A 23,707-nucleotide genomic window follows, 5' to 3' on the forward strand; every position below is an offset into this window, starting at 1 on the left:
TATATATCTAATTAAAATGCTTTACTTTTTTATTCTTTGATGAGTAGAAAGAACAGAATTTTTAGGTAATTGCAACCTTTTTATGTCACAATTCTTACTTTTGCATGTTAAATTGTAAGGTTATAATTCTGAAAGTCAGAATTTTGAGAAATAAACTAATAAAAAGTTTTAATTATTATTTTAATTAATTAATTCCATGGCAGAAACAAGCTTCTATATCACTACTATGTTACTACTTGTACTCCGTTTGTGATGACTACATAACACTACATTTGCCAAATTATGTAGTAGGCAATTAAGCCAAACTAAATATGTGGCATTGAATGCACAATGTATGCGTACATGTGTTCGAATTGACTTTCCATTTCAATGTAATGCAATAATTCTGTATTAAAAAATATATTTAAAATATTTATTAGATAATAACTGTATGGACCTATTCAAATAATATTTATTGCATTAGTATTTACTGTTTAATTTTCTATTTGAGCATATTTATAATTGACCCAAAATAGTACACTTCACGGTATGCAGTAAGCAGTAATGTAGTATTCCAGCCATATTTGAGCGTGAAGCCATCCAGTGACCTTTGAACTGTGGTGCTATAGTTTCTGAGCTCTGGGAAACTCTTATGAGATGATGGATTAATTCATAAAGAGGATTAGCAGGACAAATTAGCCTCATTTGTAGACACGGTCTTAACATTCTCTGATACATGAATAACAGTGTAACAGGGAATGATGCACAGATGTTTGAATGCACTCGTGCCACAGTAATGACAGATTGGACAAAAACACAGAAAAGAAGCCAAAACAGTTCATTCACGCTTCATTTCAGGAAAGTAATCGGTTTCTTTGTTTCACACTCATGCACAGTCTCTTGCTGTTGATAAAACTAAGCTTGAGGTTTGAATGGAATTAGTGTGGTTTAAGAATTTATTTAATAAAAAAAATAAATAAATAAACAGTTGTGCTTTTTAATGTTTTTGGGAACCTGTGAGAATTTTTTTTCAGGATTCTTTGATGAATAAAAAGTTGAAAAGAACCGCATTTATTTGAAATAGAAATCTTTTCTGACAATATAAGTCTTCACTATCATTTTTTCTTTCCATTTAAAACATCTTTGCTGAGCCTAAGTATTAATTTCTGCGTATTGTTACAAAAGATTAAATAAACTCTGTTCTTTTTAACTTTTTATTCATCAAAGAATCCTGAAAAATATCACGAAATAAATAAATAAATATATTATACAGCACAACTGTTTGATTGATAATAAATCAGTTAGATAATAAATTAGAATGATTTCTGAAGGATCATGTGACACTCAAAACTGGATGAAATCAGCCTTTCAAAATAGGAATACTTTATATTTTAAAGTATACAAAAAAGAAAACCATTATTTTAAATTGCAATAATATTTCACAATATTGCTGTTTTTATCTGTATTTTTTAATAAATGCAGCCTTGATGAGCATCCGAAACGTCTTTAAAAAACATTACAAATCTTACTGATCCCAAATGTTTGAACATCTCTCTCACTCTCTCTCTCTCTCTCTCTCTCTCTGTGTGTGTGTGTATATATTTATATATATATATTACATTTTGATGAAAGATTACAAAGACAAACATTTTTTACTTTAAAATAAATTGCACTAATGAATCATGGGCAATAGACCTAAATATGTATGAAGAAAGTAAATCAGGTTAAATTTGATTTCATGTTGACTTAACCGAGTTCTGCTTAGCTGTTTTATGTTGCAATATTTTATATGCTCTGTTAAACACTGATTTCATGTGTTAAGATTCATGTGACCCACATGGAGCTTCTATCTTACTGTAAATGAACATAAAACCCTCATTTAAAGCCGGGTGTATGCAGGTGTGTGGCCTCATCGCAGCCTGCTTGGTGTGTTTGCATGATCTATTGGTGACGTAAACCGCTAAACTGATGCTAACATCAAGCATGAAGATGAAAGAATAAGTCTAGTGTCTGATGGAGGGAAAAACACACTCTTGCTGATGGCCAGCAGTACAGGAGAAATGTATACTTAAATACGTTTGCGTTTACAGGGTGGGACGGTCCTGGTCTGGATGTGGGCGTGTGTGGCCCTTATTTATATCAGAATCAAAATCTTTACAGCGAGTTAAATAAGCTCTAAATTCACGCTGCTAAATATCCATGGCAAATTGTCAGGTTTAAATGGTGGGTACGCATCCAAAATGCACATAATTATAGAGAAAATGCTTTGCGCAGTAAGTTTTCAGACTTGTTTCTCCTCTGAACAAGCATACAGAAACTACGAATGCTTAAAATGTTTGCTGTTATTCTTCATGCTTAAATGATTTAGCACAGAGCATGTTTTAGAGCTCTGCAGGGAGCAGCCAGGACTTCAGACTCTCTGGAGGTTTTCACAGGTTAAGAAAGTTAAACATTTCAGAACCTTTTTGAACCCTAGGTTATAAAGCCCTGCTCAAGAAGTTATAGCATCGCTATCCCACATGTGTAGAATCTGAAACAGTGTAATCCTAGGATGTTAAGTCAAGTTGTTTAGCAACAGACTTCCAATCATAAACTGCCTCAATGGTTGCCTCATTAAATATTCATGAGACTTATAGTCACATGCCATTTAGCTTCTGAGAAAACTAGTCTATATCTTAAAATGATGCCTGCAACCTGCTTTACTTTAATAATATGATGTATTTCAGAGTGGAACACAATATGTGATAGAAAAATATGTGACAGATTTTATCTGTCAACAATTGAGTGGATGGTGAAAAGTGTCTCTGATTCAGGTGTTTGGAGGGGAGGATTGAAAAGCTGTGTCAGTGACAGCATATTACAATTCTGATGAAGGAATACAAAGACAAACAGTGTTTCTCTTTAGAATAATGATAAATCAGGAACTTGCATTAAAATAGTAAATAGGTTCAGTTTTGGTTTCCTGTTAATACAGATGTAGAAGTTCTTTTTTATTTTGTAAATAGGGGAGACGGAGGCTAGTTGTCGCATTTGTTTTAGTATATTTTCAAAGTCAATTCATAGATGCAAAAACTGAATATTTCCACTGTGTCACAAAATTAATTGATTATGGAATGATTTTTCAAGTGTTTTGCAATTGCGGCTCTACAGAAAATATCATTATGCAGCTCAGTGTAAGTTTAGTGAAATCAATAATATCTTCTGTATATTAATTGTCTTTTAAATTGGATTTAAAGACACTATTAATCATCTTTAAGGCAATGGGGAATAAAAACATTTAGACATCACTTCCTTCCAGTTGATTGATTACATTAGGAATACATTAGGCAGTAGTACTTGACTTTCTTGCACTGTATGTGTGTAGAGTTTTTGTCAAATTAAGGCGGAAATCCAGAATAAGCACCTTAGTTAAAAAAAATATGTATTGAAATTGATTCACAGACGCAAATTGATAAAGTGTAATACAACAATTTAAGGTGCATTTCAGACTTTCCATTAGTCTGAAAAAAAAAACCTTCATGAAAAACCAGTGCATGAAAAAAAAAGTTTGTGCTTGCTACTGCTTTGCCTGAACCAATAAAGCAATTCTGAAATATGAACATTCTGCAACCTGGAACAAGACGGTCCAGAGTTGATCCTGTCTTAAAATTGACCTAGGGTTAACATCTTGAAGTGTGAAAAGCCCATTGGTAGCCTAACCTTGGCAGGAGCTGAAGTGTCCCGGTGTGCCGTCCCACAAGGGGCGTTATGTACGGCGCCCGTGAAACCCGACACCCGGCGCTCGCCACAGCTGCTCTCCAAACTGCTATTTAAAAAAGGAAAAAGGATGAAACTTCCACTCCTGACTCCTCAAACCCCCCAAGCACCAAACATCCAGTAGCTGCTGTAACCGTTGCCAACCCGGCATAAATGCCTACAGCACCCGGGCAGGACCGGACAGAATCGCCCGCGGATTATTCCCGTCGCTCCACGGGAGGGATTTATGGTGGTGTCGCGCAGCAGACCGGTGGGAGATCGCGCTCATTCCGCACCACGGTTTATCCGATGCATGAGACGACGGCTCGCGCTCTCGGGCAGCGACGCGGTCACGCAGATTAACGGATCAGGATTTTGACTGCCGGGACAAATGAATACAAATGAATTTAGCGACCCGAAGGAGAGTCCGCAGAACCTCTCGTCTGGTGGCAAAGTAAGTTTCAGTTTTACCGCATATCAGGCACCAAGAGTCACGTAGGTCGGCCACCTCCGTTCGCCGGTAACACCGGGGACAAAGAGCGCTTGGTGGCTGGCTGTTTGCGCAGGGCGCGCTGGTTTGTGTGTGTTGGTGCCGGGTGAATGGGCGCTTGTTCGTGCGCGCCGCTCTACCTGTGTAGCTTGGCCAGCGTTCAGAACTGAACAGAAACAGATCTTTAACTGAAAGAGTCCAGGTGTACCAGCAGAGACGTGCAAGAGCCAGCTCTTTACCATCGTTACGCGCAGGCGGTGTAGGTTTCTGGAGAGGTGCAAAAACCCCAAGGTCGGTTTAACATAAAGCTTTTGCGCCCAGGCATAGAGCATATGGTGTTGACTGTCTGTGGATCAGGTCTTTGGGTTCATTTCTAACTTTAGTGAGGAGCCTTTTACAAAAGACGCGTTGTCGCTGTTTTTTTCTTTCTTTCTTTCTTTTTTTAGGAAATAGGGATGGCAATGGTCCCGACTCTTATGAACGAGTCAGGTTCCTTTATGATTCCATTTAATTTTTAATGCATCTGAGAAATAGATTGAATTAGGCTACTGTTTAGTGACGTTATTTCAGATTTATATTATTTTTCATCTTTTTCATTTTTTTTTTTTTACTATATACTCACATAACCTACCTGATAACATTAAATTCATGCATTCATTTAAAAACATCAGCAAGTTCAACAAAACTTATAACGTTTTTGTTTGTGTTGTCTGTAGCCTTTTAACAAGCGGTCCGGGTTTGGTTCATTACGAGTCCAACAGTTATTTACTATTAGTTCTAATTAATTCAGTGACCGCTTCAATAGATCCAAGTGTTTTGATTCACTTAAATGAACCGACTCATAGCCTGTGAATCGTTGAATCGGACTAAACTGGTTGCACTGTTGATACAGAATCGGTGTAGCGGCAGAGTGCGGGGAAATCTGTCAGAGAACATCATTCGTTCCTGTGTTTTTAGCACTAGAAACGCGCTCTAGGTTCTTGACTCTAGGTTGAGTATTTGAGGCGCTCGTGGAAACATGAAATTCTTGGACGGTTTTTTGGACACCTCGGTTCAAAATAGGCTCACTGTGTTTGTGTGTGTGTACATGTGTATTTGCCACTGAGCATCACAGTGCAAACCGCGCCGTGACGCTAAACAAACAAGACTTCCGTTCCTCACACCCACTACCGTGGACGCGCTACAAATGAATGAATGAACTTGTTCAGGTCTTAGAATAGCTGACAAGACAGCTAGATGTAATGAAACGTAAACTGAGAATCCAATGACGGTTTCCAGGAACGTCCCCAGTTGTAACGTTCCAGGAAAGTTTTATGCGACGTTCTATAATAGAACGTTCGCGAGTAGTTAGGCTATTTTTTGATTAATGGAACCTAAGATTTCTAAGAAATCAGCAAATGTTTAATCAAATAAAAAAAAAATACTCTAGAGGTTATACATATTAACCCTGCGAGTACTGAAGAGTTTAAATTTGCTGGTATTTACAATACCATTTTGACAACCGTTATACAACATATTTTATGATATCTTAACAAATGCATTGCACGAATCTGGTGCAGCAAAGCTAGAAAAAGTCTGTTTAAGTCAACGAATAAATGAAAAACGAAACTAGGGGAAAAGGCCAAGAGTCAGTCTTGGACATGAGGCGCTTGAACAACTTCCAGCAATCTTGAATATGAAACAGAAATTGTAGTGTGGTGATGCTATTCAGTTATAAACATATTATCACATATGTTTTCCATAAAACGTTGTTTTATTATGAAGTTGTGCCATACTTCCGCTCAAAGATCTTACCCCGAACTGCGCAGTGATAGGCCAACACACAGTAGCTGGTGAACAGGTGTTTCGTGTCATAGCTGTGTGAGTCGGGTATTTTTACACAGCTGAAACGCTAAATAAACCAATCAGCTATCCGTTTCATAATTATTTGTACGGTTCCTCTGCTTTAGTGCATCTTCCGCGGTCTCTTCTGCGCTCTCTACAGCTGGTCGTGTGTTTTCTGCCAGCGCTCATCGCTCCTGTGAGCGGCCTGTAACCGGATCCCTTGCGCTTCCGCCACTGTCCGCCAGGGTGCGCCCTGCATTGCACCAACTCACGACCAGACAGGAATATATATTAATTTAGGAGCATCTGTGTGAGAGATATGTTCTCGTTTCTTATATATCCATAAATACGATTTTAACACAAACTTGTACTTTGCATCTAAATGTTAGAAAAAAAAATCCAGAGAGAAGGTTTTGCAGAGCAGGGGTCAGGTTCTTCCTCATCAATGTCTATCCCTGTGTGCTGAACAGAAGGAATTTTCCACTCCCCTATTACTGAAGCAAGAGAGAGAAAGAGAAGGGTTGTTGTATGCAAGGATGGGGCTTTTTTCTGTCGTCTGTGTACATAGTGTGTGTTAGTGTGTGTGTGAGTTTACACATTTGTGTATATGTGGTTGCTACCATTGAGAGAATTCCACTTACTAAAAAACTTTTTTAGGCCTGGAAGTGGGAAGCCCGAGAGCTAAATTTACTGTTAACAAGAAATACACTTTTACTTTCATGCAATAGACTTCTAATAATATATTATATATATATATTATTAATAGACTTATAATAATATATAATAATCTTACATAATTATAATGAGTTATTTATTTTTATTTGATTGTTTTTTTTAATTGGCAACATCTCCTATTTGAAGTTTTAGTCTGATTTTACTGACAGACATTAATGGGAGCTTGTTAATGTAAAAAAGATAATTGCAAAGTTTATCTCACAGTTCTGACTTTTTTTCCTCATAATTCTGAGTTTATATGTTAACATTCTGACTTTTTTTTATTGCTTAAAGTTCTGGGTTTTTCTTCTGAAAAATAATATTTTTCCTTTTCCCCTTAAAGTTGCGAGAAATACAGTCAGAATTGTGAGATTTAAACTCCCAGTTTTGACTTTTTCCTCTTTCCAAATTAATGAAAAAGTTCAGAATTTTGAGATATAAAATCAGAAGTTTGTGAATTAAAAGTCAGAATTGAATTGTGAGATAAATTGTTGCAATGACGTTTTTATATTTTTATCAGAAAAAGGCTTCTGTAAGCTAGTCCCTCAAACTTACACTTGTATTCGCTTTCTCTTCTAAATCTGCTTTGGCTATTGGATAATAACTTGAGTTATTGGATATTTTAGGACACTGAGGGATGTAAATATGTCAGTTTTCTCATGCAGGTTTTCATACAACATTTCTTACAAAAAGCACAGTGTTTATGAGACTCAAGAGATGCTTGACACATACGTGAGTCATTTTCTGCAGCACAAACACAATAGAAAGAGCACACTGAGCTGCGACACACACCGATTCTCACTCGTCTGTTTGTGGTGGCTTACTAACTGTGAGGTCAGACTGGCTGGTGTTTCTGGCATTCTGATTGGCTGAGATTCTCTGTGGCGAGATGTTTCACCTCCTGACTCGGGTACGGGATCCTGGGGGAGTCTAGGACTGCGTGTGTATGTGATAGATAAAAGAGTGTGTGTTTTGTGGTCAGCAGGTAATGTTTAAAGCAGCTGTCTCAGTCACACAGATATGTCCGCAGACACGGTGGGGGTTTAGCGCACCGTCTATCCTGCCAATCATAATTGATATCCTCCCCTGCGAGTCACTTCCTCTTTCATGCGCCTGTGAAATCAGAGGTTAGGGTTCAAAGGTCAAAGTCCATCAGGGTCAGTCTGGCAAAAAACTACATCTGAGGTTCCTTTGTGGTACCGTCATGCATAAAACCGATATTAGGCGTTTTTTAACAGTCAGTATAAGATATTTGTGTAAATTATTTTATAGATTACCTTTGATTTCATCTGACACTCACTTAAAGTGAATCATTTCTGTTAAATGTATTTCAGCACATATCAAAATATTTTTTTGTATTGTAAACCAGCCATAAGTTTGGAATAATTAATGTTTTTTTAATTCTCTTCTTCTCACGAAAGCTGCCTTTATTTGTTAAAAAATACAGTAAAAATAAGCAACATTGTGAATTATTTTTATCTTTTAAAATAACAGCTTTCTATTTTAATGTAGTTTAAAATGTAATTTATTCCTGTGATGCAAATCTGTATTTTCAGCATCATTCCTCCAGTCTTCAGTGTCACATGATCCTTCAGAAATCCTTCAGATATGATGATTTACTGATCAACAAACATTTCTGATTCTTATCAATGTTGAAAAGAGTTGTGCTGCTTAATTATTTTCAAGCTTTTCAAGTTCAAAAGAATAGCATTTATTTGAAATAGAAAACTTTTGCAATATAAACATCTTTACAGTCACTTCTAATTATTTAATGCATATTTGCTGAATATAATTTAAATTTTTTTTAACAGTAGGGTGGCTAGATTCACTGTAGCATCTAAAATGATTGATTTAAATTTTTCGTGTTTTACTATGATTGACTATTTATTAGTTATCGGCTACAACATTAAAATAATCAGTATTGGCCAGAATGTTAATGTTGATGCATCTCAAAGATGATTTTGTAAAATGCTGAACTGTGGGAATTTTTTTTTAGTTTGTCCACATTGTGTAAACGCAACTAAGCTCTGTTCTAAATGTATACACTTGTGTGCACATTTTCCAAAAGAAAGTAAAGAAACACGCAGCACAATTGCTTCATTGACTATAAACATGGAAATACATTTAACTGGCCGGCATCATCCATCGGTTTGATGGTTCGCTCCACTCGCTCCGGAAAGATGGCGCTGCCAGTAAAATTTTCCACTTGTTTGGGTTGAGGCCAGTGCAAGAAGCCTGAAATGTGTACCTCCATTGTAATGATGATGTTTTGACAAGTGGCTTCTGTTATGTAAAGGTCTGATTCAACATTTAACTCTGCTAGCCGCAAAAATCGTGGAAATTCAAATGAGTAACTTTGCCTTTCTCTGTGTGTCCCTAGGAGAGCTCTTCTTCTGTGTATTCTACTTTACTGTACTTCTTTTGGATTCAGCCAAGTACTCTCTGAAGGTAAGATATGAAACAAAAATGAGTTCTGTCTTTATGAAAATGTAACATTTGTTTGCCAATGTGTGATTGCAATGGAAATGGTAGATTTTTGAGGCCACTGAATTATTGCACAGTAATAAAGTTTCATGTTCTTGCAATTTCTGCAAAAAAAAATGACATCATGTTCCCACTTGAGTGCTGATTCATGCTTATCTCTAGACAGTAACACACATTTGAAAAGGCCTGGGAATATAGTTATGTTCACATGACAGCAACATGAGCTTACTGAGTTCATCAGTTGGCTTGGCCCATTTTTAATTACAATAAATAAATAACTAATATAATGTATATTTTATTATATATTATATAGCCTATAGTTTTAGTATACTTATATGAAACCTTTCTTTGATTGTCCAACAACAACTAAAAGTTTTAATGGTGCATATCATATTGGGTTTGACTAATAAATATGCTGAAAAAGGTTTTTTTTTTTTGAGCTAGTCATGGTTGGTGCCATGTGACTAATTACACCAACATATTATGTTATGACAGCACTGATTAGCTGATGACAGCACAGTAACATGCACCACTGATAGTCCTTCACGGTTTTGCTGACTATTGATTCATGATACTGATGTGAAACACGCGTTCATTTACGCAATCAGATGCATTATTCAGACAGTGTTCTATTGTGTGAATGAAGTAGTTTCTGCTGCTGTTCTCATACACTTGGCTCAGTCCTGGCCTCGTGAAGCCAAATGCTGACCCAAGTGAAACACACATACACAAGTTCACTGTGATAAGTTCATCAATTTTCCTTGTCGATAGCCAGTTTTTAGCAGTAGAGTTCTGGCATCAGACATGCAGCTGTTAACTCGTTGCTTCATTTTAGGATGTTTTCCTGTTGGAATTTAACACACATGGCACAAAACTGAATTAGCATATTAAAATGATGTAATGCGGAGTCATCTCCTCAAGATGCCATGAAATCAAACTGAAAGTTTTATGGTTTTAATGTGTTCATTTGTGTTAGTCATCTAAATTATGTCTGTGTGTAATTTCCTACCACAAATATTAATTGTTGATTAGTAATATGCATTGCTAGGGACTTCATTTTGGACAACTTTAAAACTTTAAATGATGTTTAACTCAATTTAAAAAATTGAGGTTTTGTAGTCCAGGGTCACATATGTGTGTGTGTTTATATATTATGTATATCAGGGTTCCTCAAATCTTGTCCTGGAGGGCAAATTCGCTCTGATCAAACTCATCTGATCTAACTGAATCATATTATATACGTCCAAATGTGAAAGCGTGTATGTGTGTATTAAGGTGTCTTTTGCTTTGTGCTGCAGATGTGGACGTGTTGCAGCGGTTGGCTCTGCGTGCTGAGCTCGGTTCTCGCACCGTTCCCGCTGGCGTCATCTCCCTCCACTCTGGAGTCATCCTCACGACACGGGCACGAGTTACCACGGCGACACGCTCCGTGTTCCCTCCAGAACTCTTCTGGAACTGCACTATCGTCCTGAGCATACGGTCTCACCGATTAAACTCAGCATTTCTCTTCTCCGTCCTATCCGGGAAACGGATTCAGCTCGGGCTGGAAATTTCACCTGGCAAGCTCACGCTTCACACCGGCCCCGGGAATGCCGCGGTCTTCCCGTACAACCTCCACGACGGGCGCTGGCATCATCTAGCCTTCGTTTTAAACGGCCAATCAGTGACCCTATACTCTCCCTGCTCAGAGAGCGATGGGGGAGTTACGCAGAAACTCCCCGTACTTCCTGAACGCCTGAACCCTCGCGGGACCTTCCGCTTGGGAGGCACCAGCGCTTTGCTTCCAGGTGCGGTACCTTTCGAAGGTGCAGTTTGCCAGTTTGATGTGGTGCCATCGGCACAAGCGCAGCAGAACTACTGCAGCGCCATCCGCAGGCAGTGCAGAGAAAATGACACCTACAGGCCAGCACCTCCCGCTCTACTTCCCCTCCCGTCCCGACACACCCCACCACTATTGACCCACACGTTACCACCTAATCGCACTTTCACGTTCACTCCCACTCCTACTAATTTCCTTTGGACATCCATAAATGGCGCACGAGGGTCTTCTGCAGTGAGAACGAGTGACGGTGTACGAGCTAAACCCATGTCTACCACACCTCCACCCCTTTCCTTGATGCAAACAGGACTTGAAGCTCCTTTATCTTGGGGATCTTTAAATCCTGTCACCCCCAAACCTACTCTCAGGACACCCAAAAGCCCCAAGCCAACTGCCTCAAAGCCAGGAGCGGTCAGGCTTACCCCTACTAAACCAGCCAGATCCAAACCCACTCCTGGAAAAACGTCTCCAAAGCTTAGTGCAACTAAGCCTTCCGGACCAAAGCCCACAATTGCTCGAACTACTTCTTCCAAATCTGGAAGTTCAAAAACAACTGGTCCCAAACCTACACCACCAAAACCTTCCAAATCAGCAGCTGTAAAACCTACAGTAAAGAAACCAACCCTTGCGCCAAAGCCCACCAAGATCAACCCAACGAAGAACACTTCTGCTGGTGCTCAACCTGTCAATCCTTACAAGAAACATAATGGCATTCTTAAACCATTATCTGACCCAGAACCAACCGCCCCCAAAAGACCATCACCAACCAAGAAAAAGCCACTCCAGCCCAAAACCAGTACCCAGCGCTCACCCCAAACCACACTCCCAACCCCAAAATCCACCAACGCCTCAAACCCTACACCCAAAAAAATCCTTCCAACACTCGAATCCACTCCGTTCACCACCACCGCACCAAACAAACCACCAAAAACTCTGGAAACCCCCAAAGTCCTTGTTGACAGGCCGAAAATACCTGTCACTCCAAGCACTCCATGGTTCGCTGTCCAATCTGTTACTCTCCCGGCTTTCAACGATTTCCAGAGCTTTGAGGCGGAGCCCACATACTTTTCACTTCTGGTTGGACCGCCGGGACAAAAAGGAGATCCCGGGAAAATGGTGAGAGAGCTGCATTGTTTGTATCTTTTTGTGTTCGATTAATTTGAGTTTGTTGCTAAAAATGGGCACATGAGAAATAAATACTCATGCCACCCATATTGACACGTATACTGTACAAAAATGTAAAAGAAATCTTTTTGCCAATATCCGATTCAGTTAAATGAGGAGCAAGATTCTTGACCAATGAAATTTCTCTGTGGGTGGGACTATCTTGCATGGTACCATACAAATTAAATCCAGCAGACTGACTAAATTTCCCATGGTTTCCTAATGCTTTCCCAAAAGTTTAGCTTGTTGCCATCATCAGGATAAAAAAATCTGTTTAACATGCAAGAGATAGTTTTATCACTTCTCATGCCTAAGACGTTTTTAAAGGGACCATGTGCATATTGATTAATGAGGTACAGAAAAAAAACTATATATATACACTGCCATTCAAAAGTTTGGGATAAATAAGATTTTTTTTTATGTTTTATAACGTGCACACCAAGACTGCATTTATATAACCATAAATACAGTAAATAATGTGAAATATTATTTTAATTCAAAATAGTTGTTTTTTATTTGAAAATATTTTCAAAGGTAATTTATTTCCTGTGATCAAAGCTGATTTTTCAGCATCAGTACTCCAGTCTTCAGTGTTACATGATCCTTCAGAAATCATCCGGATATTGCTGAATAAATATTTATTATTATTATCAATGTAGAAAACAGTTGCTGCTTAATACTTGTGTGGAAACGGTAGTTCATTTCTTTCAGGTTTGAATACAAAGAAAAACCTTTGAAGAAAAAGCTATTGTGACTTTATATACATCTTTATAAAAAAAATCTTCCTGACCCCAGTGTATGTTGGTTGCAGAACAGTTCATAAACCTTTCCTTTCAAGTACAAATGCAAATGTTTAATTAATTATAAATTCTTTTGTAAATGTCTGAAAGCACAAACGTCACATTTCACTTACCAGAAAGACTTTTATGCTGGTAAAAATATAATGCTATGATTATATAAAAAATATATGTTTCCAGGTGGATCAAATAATCCTTAAAGGATATAAACAGCTTAATATTGCATGTATTTTTGTGTCGTTATCAACAATTTTGGGTCAAAAGTGTGTTGGTAATGCCTGTATAGTTTGCACGTGACTTCATCGTTCTCTCATGTTAGTGTTTTCTTGAAAGCCGTTGAGCGAAGTGCTTTTAAAGCTGGGTCAAAGGTCAGGGGAAGTAGTGAACATTTTATCAGTCATCCAGACACTCAAGCAGGGAATCCCATTCCATCCATGGAAAACTGAACATGGGATTTCAATCAGATCAATCAGAAACCACCTTGTTTAAGAGACCGAATTTCAAAAACAACCACCTGACCTTTGACCCCAAAACAAATAAAGATAAGTGAGTTATTACTGAAGTCCTGTGCTAAATGTGAGCCAGCCGTATCTAAAAAGGAAGGCCTGCGACATCTTAAGAATCCTGGAGATGCAGCAACAGTGATTTCAAGCAAATCTCTTTAGTTAACAAGATGTTCAGAGTTAGTGATGACATCATACGCAGACTCTCTAGAGGGCATTTTCCAAAAAAGCTGACTAAACTTGACAAAACGGCCCACATGTTGAACAATGACCCATTTTAGCTTGTGTCTGTTTATGTCTGCACATCACTGTGGTTACCTTTGTGTAATCTGGTGGGATCACAGGTATGTGTGTGTGTAGCAGCCAAGAAATGTTCTCTGTCATTACCGCAGGATAATTACCTAAAAGCCCCCCGTCATCCACCATAAAGACATGGTCAGCAGGTACTTGACTAAAATGGCAGGAACACACCCGGCGATTGGACACATGCTCTTAGTCTGCTTTTATTCAGCCCCGTGCATTGCACCGTTTACTCGAAGATAATGAGCTATAGCCACTATCTTTAGCGTTACTTAAATATACAATAACCCCAAAAATCACTGTAAGCGTGACGCTAACAAGCTCTGTTCAGAATGAATGCTACTGCTTACTAAATACTGTGCAGAATGTGCTTTTAACTGCCTACTAATTTTTTTAATTAGCATGAAACGGGGTCAAACTGTGGTAGGCTGTTGTTGTCACTACTGTGGGTTGCAATGTTATTTTTTAGTGTTATTTTCATTTTATTGTATGTTTTATTAATATTAACTTTTTAAAAACTTACTAGGTTTAATATATTTTTTTATATTACTGTTAAGGTTTAATACCTTTTTAGATATACTTTAGGTTTTTTGTGTAGTGTTAATATTTTTATTTATTTTTTGTTATATAATTTTATTTAATTTCTTTACTTTTTAGTATATATATTTTTATATACTGTTATTAGATTTTGTGATTTTTTTTATATTGCTGTTTAGGATTCAATTTCATTTCTTTTTAGATTCATTTAAATGTCAAGTTAATAATTGTAGTGATTCAAATACTTTATATATATTACTATTTAGATTTAAGTAAGTTTTATTTCAGTTTTAGTTTTAGTTTTTCACTTAGTTTTTCAATTAAGGCAACATTTAATTTAGTTTGTCATAATTTTGTAATTTTATTTAGATACTAACCTAATACTATCTAATACTAGATAGTGTTGAATATTTCTAAGATTCTTTGCTTTTTCATGTGAAATTATCTCAACATTTTTCATTTTAGTATTAATCATTTATTTATTTCATAAAAATTTCAGTCCACTTTATTTCAGTAAATAAAAATGCATTTAATATTTTCCGTTTAATATTTTTAGTTTTAGTTAACGACAGTAACCCTGGTATGTCGCATGAGTAATTTAGAGAGTGGTGTTTTGTATTAAGTTATTTGCATTTTTAATCCAAAAGTATCTGAAAATTTGTCAATTAATTAACAATTCAAGGAAAAATATAGATAGTGCTGCTTGCTTTATCTCAGATTGTTTCAGAAGTTGAATTGCTTTGTGAGATGGAGTAGCTCATTTGTGTCATACTGTGCACAAAGTAGTACATACTGCAAACTCAAGCAGCACAGTTTGAGAGCACTGTTGCATGATGGGAGTATCTGGGTGTTCATTCAGGATGGGGCGGTTGGAGGGTTGTGGGGGGCTGTGTGTACATGTATGTGGGTGAGAAAGCCCCATCCCCCGCCTCCATCAACAGAGCCATAGTTCTAGAGCTCAGAGATTCTTAACATAAACACACAGCAGCTCACTCACTCACTCACACACTCATCTTCTCAATGAAGGCTTTCATCCTGTGCCTCGTGGCACTGCGCTGGGGGCGCAGGACAGAAAACCCAACTGACCCTCTGTTTCAACCACTAGCTGATACATATGATACTGCTTCAGCCATAGAACTGGGAGAAATTACCGGATAACCGTGATATTTTTAGACATTTGACGATATTCGATATGTAAAGTATGTTTATGCTCTGAAAAAAGGTGGTGGTTTTTTTTGGTGCCAAACAGCCTTTGCTGGCATATAAATTATAATGTTTAATTTTTGTTACTAAAATACTGAAATACAGAAATCAATCAGCAAGAAATAGCGTTCATAACCTATTTTACATTTATTTGATGTAAAATAACAAATTACTTTTACTAATATATTTTAGGAATGTTTATTTATTTTATAGATTAATTAAATTATTAAATAAAAAAGTTATAAATTATATTATTATTATAAATAAATATATTTGATTTATGAAAATAAAATATCAATACATTTATTTATATTCATTATATATATATATATATATATATATATATAATTACATATTTTACATAACAAATGTTGATTTTATAAATTTTTATTTTATAAATAATTTATATAATACATGAAATAATACTTATTTTATAAAATACACATTTTTGTAAAATACTTATAATAAATTAATTATATTAATAAGTAAAATATTATACATTTATAAATTATTTTGTAAGCTTTTTATTAATGAACATTTATTTATAAATTATTCACTAAATAATTCATAAACATTTATATTTTCTAAAATATGTAATACTTATTAATATTAAACTTACTTTATAAATATTTAACAATTTTTATATTTGCTATTTATGAAAAATAATAATATCAATTTTTTACATTTTACAAATGATTTTCAGAAACAAATAATTGATTCTGTGTTTTGTACTTATTTACTGAAATGAACCATTCAAAAGATGAGAGACTATTTTAAAATATTTCTTATGTTCTTTGCTGTCATATAATACACAGAGTGGTTGCAAAAAACAGCCAGTTGCGTAATCTGAGCACTGTAGGATTGTGGGATTGGACCACAGGGATCTTTTCATAAACACACACTGCACTCTCTCTCTCTCTCTCTCTCTCTCTCTCTCTCACACACACACACACACACACACACACACACACACACACACACACACACACACACACACACACACACAGTGGGATTCAGGATCTACAGGTCTCCTGTAAGTCTATAGCTCATTATCAGAAGAAGGAAATTCCCTGGAATGACTTCCTGTTTCCTCTTTGCTGTTTAGTTTTTAAACGGAGCCCTGCAGCACTGTTAGCACACTTGTGTAGTGAGTGTGTATTTGATTCATGAGAGCACTTATTTGTGTTTTTATAGGGAATCCCGGGACCTCCAGGGAAACCAGGGCAGCCAGGGGCGAGAGGACCTCGGGTGAGTGTGTGTGTGTTAGACTAAAAGAGCCATTGACCTTTGACCTCAGGTATAAACAGGAAGTGTGTAAAATGCAGGGCCACACACTGTCTTTGTCTAGATCTGGCTGACTCATTCACTTTCACACACGTTCAGTTGTCCTTTCTTATTCCTGTTTATCTCTTTTGTCTTTTTACTGAACTATTAATTGAGCTACAATATCATCACTACAAATGCACATCGTTTTGAAGCATTAAGAATTGCAGTGATAATAAAAGTTAATAATGATAGCATATTATTAATTATTATTAATATATGAACAATTATTCATTAATAGTCAATTAATATATGTCCCTGGGCAGGATGTACAGAAATATAAAATTTATCAAAAAAATATGTGCAACATATACAACAGCTAGTAAATTCCATCTTTCTTCTGTATTTGAAGTATTTTAGAGCAGTATTTTAGAGCAGTATTTTACATGGATGATTTGTCAATTTTGGGTGGTCTATTCCTTTGACTGAACAGTACTTGTGAGGAATCTTCTAGCACAGTCAAACACAGAAAGCCATAGAGCCATGAGACTTTGTTTGAACTTTGACCTTTGTTGACAGGATGGCATGGATGCGAGGTGATGTTTTAGCAACTGTAGTCAACATGTAGTTTGCATGCATCAAAGTGTGTGTGTGTGTGTGTGTGTGTTAAATATTTTAGAGCATGTGTTATAAAGTCTGACTGCTCGGCCTTGTTCAGCCGGCACCCTTTTCATGTTAAATGTGTATGTTATTTGTATATGTGTGTGTGTGTGTGTGTGTGTGAGTGAGTGTGTTTGCTTGTTAGAACAAAGAAGTCTTTCAGTAAAGTCAGCCTACACTGTTTGCGCTTTCTTTGCACTCTCCTCAGTCTTTGGTTTTTCCTAATGCACGGCTAAGAAGCCTCCTATTGTCACCAAGTCTGCATTTATGTTCCCAAAAATACAGTTATATTGTAAAATATTATTATAATTTAAAGTAACTGTTTTCCATTTGGATATATTTGAAAATTTAATTTATTTTAAGTAATGCAAAGCTGAATTCCAGTTTTCATTGTCACATGATCTTTCAGAAATCATACAGTATATGCTGATTTGCTGCTCAAAAACCATCTCTGATTATTTTTTATTATTATTCTTGTGGAAACAATTTCCTTTTTTTTCCCCAGGATTCTTTGATAAATAGAAAGTTCAGAATTTATAGAATAGAAATCTTTTGTGACATTATATCATTACTATCACTTTTGATCAGTTTAGTCATCTTTCAAGGGACACCCCAAACTTTATAATGGTAACACATAATATAATCAGTTCATATTCACTCCTTATATATATATATATTTATATATGAATAAATAGTAATTTTTGTGTTTATTGATTTAGACACTTTGGTTAAAATAATTTAGTGAATCACATTGTCTGGGTGCAAATGAGAGACTTGGTTCTTTTTATTCTTGTGTGTTTAATATTATATTAGCAACAATGTAATATTCAATGTTTCATCAATATTCAGTATATTCAGTATAGTCACACAGCCCTTATATAGATACACACACACTATTGTTTTTACACACTTGCATTGCTTTTGTCTTGTTTTCGTGCATGGTATCACTCATTCTGTCGGGCTTATTTATGGACTGTTTCCCTCCAATGACACCCATTGACCTTGACCCTCACCGTGACCCCTGACCTCAGATGGGAAGTCGTTTAAAATAAGAGCAACGTCAGGGTCGCATGAAAGGTGAAAGTCAAATTCAGTTTCTGAAGATTTCTTCAATCGTCAGTTTCATCTCTGATCCATCCACTGTAAACTATAAACACATAATCCCCAAAGCATACTTAAGTACGCAAGTACATGAATGCAAAGACATCTAGACAAGATGAAGAAGTTCGTAATTCAGGTGCATTCTGAGCATGGCCACAAGGGGCGCATAAATGATTGTCAGAGGGTCAACTATTAAAGGCATTCAGTTTTGCATAATTGTTCATTCCTAATGTGTGTATTGTTTATATCTCGTTTCCTGTAGGGACCCCCAGGACCACACGGCAAGCCAGGTCGACCCGGTCCACCAGGGTTGAAGGTAAAAACCAACTCACCCACACTTACCGTCAGACAATGTGCAGTCTGATCCCGTGCACTGCTCTGCTCATCTTCCTCTGTTTGGCCTTCTGTTATATTCATCACCGCACTGGCTGCCAGTACTATTGGGCTGCACACAAGGTTTTTGAAATACAGGCACACACATGTACACACACACACAAGCCTTTTGATTTATTTGAGCTCATGAGAAGCCCAGCAGGTAGTGGAAAGACTTTCCCATGATACAGAAATGAGTGTTTGTGTGGCGAAGTGTAGCTGTAGTATTAAACACTGGTTATAAACCAAAACCACCAAACATGCTTCGAAGTTAGGTCTGCGTGTGATGTCCTGCCGTGTGCCTTTTTCATCCCTGTAAACACTACAAAGGTGGTAAACAGCCGGGAACCCTAGCGGGGAGTATGTTTGTGTGATTGAACGCCCTCTGCTTTCTGTGTTTAATTATTTCAGCCGGCCTTTGAAGACAAACCTAGTTAAGGTGCAACGGCCTGGAGTCAAACTTCCCACATGTTCTCGCTCTCTTATTCTGTCTTTGACACACATGTACATGCACACGTTATTACTGTAACATATAATGCTCAAAACGAATGAAATAACAGCCTTGCTTTGATCTGATTAGCAACCACCGGGCTTTGTATGATGCAACATTTTCTCCAGACGATTCATCTTTTGTTTTGTCATTCTTTCTCTCAGGGGAAAAAAGGAGACCCTGGACTTTCTCCTGGAAAAGCACCAAAAGGAGAAAAAGTGAGAAAATACAAATACATTTAGATGCTAACAACAGCCACATTGTTCTTGATAAGAATAAGGGGCTTTGCTGATCATGCAAACATACCTGTGGCATCGCTGGACTGTTTGTGCCTCATGTTTGCTCTCTGTGTTTGTAGGGAGATGCTGGTCTGCCTGGTCCTGTCGGTTTACTCGGGCCAGAAGGCCGTAAGGTAAGATATTCTGAAACGCTTGAATCATTCTCTCCGTTGTTTCATTATTTCTCATCACTAATGTTGCTGTGCACTTCCTGGGTTACATGAGCGCATATGTTTGCCTCTTTGCTTACCAGACCCACACAAACACTCTGAATGCTCCCACTCCTTCTGTCTCACTGTGTCTGCTGTTGCTGTGGAAACCCAGTGTAAACATTAGAGGGAATCCCCAATGAGTCGTCTATCACTCCTTTATACTCCACGCTCACACACGTCAAACAAGGCTATTGAGAGTCGTACAGTCGTTCACCATGAGTGACTCTCTTTGTTATGACCATTAGCACATGTGTGTGTGTGTCTCAGCTGTGCATGATTAAAGCAATTTTAGACTCTCTGCCAGGCGTTTTAGTGTAAGCAATAGCACTTACAGCTTCGTATGTGTGTTTGCGTTGGAAGGATCTAGCAGAGTGATCTCTGGAAAAATCCTGTAGCGGATTTAAACGATGGTCGTGAGCATGCATATGTTATGTCTAGAGCAGCAACAACTATAAATACAATCAAAGTCTATTATAAAAGTAGTTGACAGTGAGTGTCATTATCAAGTCTTTGCCAGTTTAGAGCCAATAAATAAATGCAACTAACCTGATAACACATGAACGGCTGATCAACATTTATCATGGAAGAGCACTAATTATGGTGCTGTGTTTGGTTTCCATTTAATGTCTAATTTAAAATCTTTTTTATATAGATTTGTATGTATATTACTTGATATACTAACTCGGATATTTAAGTTATTTCGACAAATTTTAGGTTGTTTAATTTATTGTATTTAATTTTTTACAGAAAAAAAAAAAGAAAAAAAAAAAAAAATATATATATATATATAAGCATGTTTTTTTTCAAAATACTAAAATATTATTTTATTTTTAGGTTATTAACCAATTAGTTGATTTTACGCTGAAATAATTGAAAGATTCATTGATTATTAAAACGAGTTGTTAATGGCATGTCTGTACATGTGGTTTAGCGTGTTTTTGAATACCTGGCAGGCTGTGTGGCGGTCCATGTGCTTTGTGTTACGTGTCTGTGGGTAGAAAAAGAGACATCAGAATGTAGAGGAGAACCTCTGGAAAAACGGACAGCAGCCTGTCATAAACGAGTGAATGAATGCGGGTATAACGGAAACCAATAATAAACCAAAGCCGCCCGTGATTCTTCTGAGGGGCCAGACAGATTAAGCAGCTGATCCAGTACAACCTTTAACACAGATTCTACTGTAAACTCTAGAAGATGTTCTGAATCTGGACAGCTAGATGATGCATAAACAACACAGATTCTTAGAAATTTATAAGGGATTACGTTAAAATTGAAAGTTATTAAGAAAAAAATTGTATTCTGACATAAAATGTTTTTAGACATTTTTAGACCTTTTTAGAATTCTAACAGAATAAGATGTTTTTGTTTGTTGTAAGTGTACTGTGTGTAAATGCTTGTAAATGTAAAACAGAGATCAATGGTACATGTGTGTGGCTGTTCGCTGGAATGTGGAGGTAGAGGCAGAAATCAGAGCTGGGTTTCCCACAAACAAACGTAATGGAAGAACCAGACATCTCTCAAACGCTGAGTGTGACAGGATGGATTTCACTGGTTTGGCAGAGAAGAAAGTGTGTGTGAGTTTGTGTGTGTCTTGTAGTTTTATGTTCTCGCTTGCATTTCTCTAGAAATGATGGTTATTCACGCTAGTGTTCTGTCTGTCTGACTGTCCATCTGTCCATCCATCTATCTCTCTATATCAATCCTGTCTGTTCTGTCTTTTCTGTCTGTATCTATTCTGTCTATCTCTGTGTTCATCTATCTGTCCATCTGTCTGTCTGTCATTCTGTCTAACTTCTCTGTTTGTCTGTCAGTGTATCTTTAACTTTTCTTTCTGTCTGTCTATCTGTTTAAGTTGTCTATCTATTTAGCAGCTCCTGTTCAGTTTATGTTCTCACGTTTGTAAGACAAGCCATTCAGAAGTGTGGTTCACATGTAACATGGAAAATATTCTCATAGTTTATCCATTTTTTTCTTGTCTGTCCACTGGCGCACTCGTGAGGTCTTACTCTTTACTATATTCCTCCCTCAAACCCGTCTCTTGCTCTGTTCCGCCTTTGATGTGTATTTTCCGCTCTTTGTCAATGTCTTGCTGTAGTCAGCACAATATTGTGCCTGTAAGACTCGTGGGAGCTTGACTATAACAGAAAAACATTTATATCTGCAATACACACACATACATGTCTGCTCACTGAAATCCACATATGTTGCAAATGCACATGTGCAGATGCACATTTTGTTCAACATAAAGGCATGTGTGGAAAATATCGCAGTGCTTTCCTTATTGACTACAGATGGATTGGGTCAATTATGATGGATCTGTAAAATGCAAGCTCACTGTGGGAGATGAGTATTTGTGTGCGTGTCTTTCCATATCCTTACATTAGAAATTGGTTTGTAGCCTTTCATTTGTCTTTTTGTGTATGTGTGTGTTTAAATCACTAAGTGTTTATTAAATCGTCATGTGTCCTCCTTGTGAACAGGGACAAAAAGGCCATCCAGGACCACCAGGCCTTCCCGGGGAACCAGTGAGTAATGCAGACATACAAACACTGTTACAAAAACAAACAAGCACATAAACAAACACTCAAAGTGTGAGGATATTCTCATCCAAGTTAACAACCTACGTCACAAGTCATCACTAATCCTTGGAAAGATTTACCTCTTACAATACACACACAGTCATTCACATGACAAGAAAATAACCTTATAAAGCCCTCTGTGTTATTTAAGGTAAACCTTAAGTCAAAAGTTTAGTTAGAGGAAAGACAAACACGCACACCCAGAGGAAAGTTTTATTGCTCAGAGGGTGTTTTTCATAACTCTGGAGACTAAGTTTGTCATTTCTGTGCCTAGCATCACCAAACAGAATTGCAAAATAGGGACTGGTTTTAAACGGAACATTCTCCCTGTTTGCTATTGGTCAGACAAACAAACAGCCCGCCCCCAAAGTCATGCCATTGGCTGAGCCCTTACTGAAAGAGATGTCATAACTACACACAATTTGCATGTATGTGTCATGTATATAACTTCTATATTTACTTTATAGTAAATATATACACATTATTGCTCCTATATTATTACACTGAATGGATAAGACAGTCTTAATTTTACATAGGCTTAAGCCACACGTGAACAACAACATAAAAAACATTGCATTAGTTCAAAATGTTAACTCAATGTTGAATCAGCTTGATGTAGCTCATCACATTAACTATAAACACATTCCACTAAATATTGTCTTCAATTTCGGTGCTAAATCTATTGATTTATCATTTCAAACCCAACAAACAAAAACATTTAGCTTGATTGTGCTTTTTCTGTAAAAGGAACCCATCATTTGGTGTTTTGCTTCAAATAAAGTGCAGTGACATTGATGCAGTTCACATGTTCAGACTTTTGGTCTTTAAAGTAAATGTTTATGCTTTAATGTATATAGGAGAACCAGCATTTCTCTTATTTTACAGGGAGAACAAGGTCCTGTTGGAGAAGCTGGAGCCAAAGGCTATCCTGGCAGGCAGGTGCAGTAGATCTTCCTCTGCTGTGGAGTGTGGTGTGTATGTGTGTGTGTGCATGCTTGTGTTCGTTTGTTAGAGTTTTTTTTGCTTTGTTTTTCATTGACTGCTCGTGGAAGATATGCAATTCATTTAGCAGTATGTTGCCCTGGCATAGATATTGGGTTTTGTTCAGTATAGCTGCGGGCCACTGCTATTGAAAATCACAGAGTTCAATTATAGGAAAGAATTTATTTGCTCACTCTGACCACATAGTATTGAGATGTTTTG

The 23,707-nt window shown here is 37.0% G+C and overlaps 1 protein-coding gene across 2 annotated transcripts in view; it reads left to right on the forward strand.

Moving 5' to 3' along the window:
• Window positions 1-3,531: 3,531 nt before the first annotated feature.
• LOC132116942 (collagen alpha-1(XXVII) chain A) overlaps window positions 3,532-23,707 on the forward strand; it is a 55,568-nt gene continuing 35,392 nt past the window's right edge. The window contains exons 1-9 of one of the 2 annotated variants that reach the window (XR_009425722.1): window positions 3,532-4,168; window positions 9,123-9,190; window positions 10,525-12,161; window positions 16,744-16,797; window positions 18,836-18,889; window positions 19,600-19,653; window positions 19,794-19,847; window positions 22,406-22,450; window positions 23,390-23,443. Coding sequence is in view for 1 of the 2 variants with exons in the window: in XM_059525855.1 (XP_059381838.1) it covers window positions 4,116-4,168; window positions 9,123-9,190; window positions 10,525-12,161; window positions 16,744-16,797; window positions 18,836-18,889; window positions 19,600-19,653; window positions 19,794-19,847; window positions 22,406-22,450; window positions 23,390-23,443 (2,073 nt within the window). In the remaining variant the exon portion in view is untranslated. The remainder of the gene's footprint in view (window positions 4,169-9,122; window positions 9,191-10,524; window positions 12,162-16,743; window positions 16,798-18,835; window positions 18,890-19,599; window positions 19,654-19,793; window positions 19,848-22,405; window positions 22,451-23,389; window positions 23,444-23,707) is intronic. The other variant, XM_059525855.1, reaches the window with a different exon arrangement.

Source organism: Carassius carassius, chromosome 36 (genome assembly GCF_963082965.1).
Source record: "Carassius carassius chromosome 36, fCarCar2.1, whole genome shotgun sequence".
In the NCBI taxonomy this organism is placed as follows: Eukaryota; Metazoa; Chordata; class Actinopteri; order Cypriniformes; family Cyprinidae; genus Carassius; species Carassius carassius.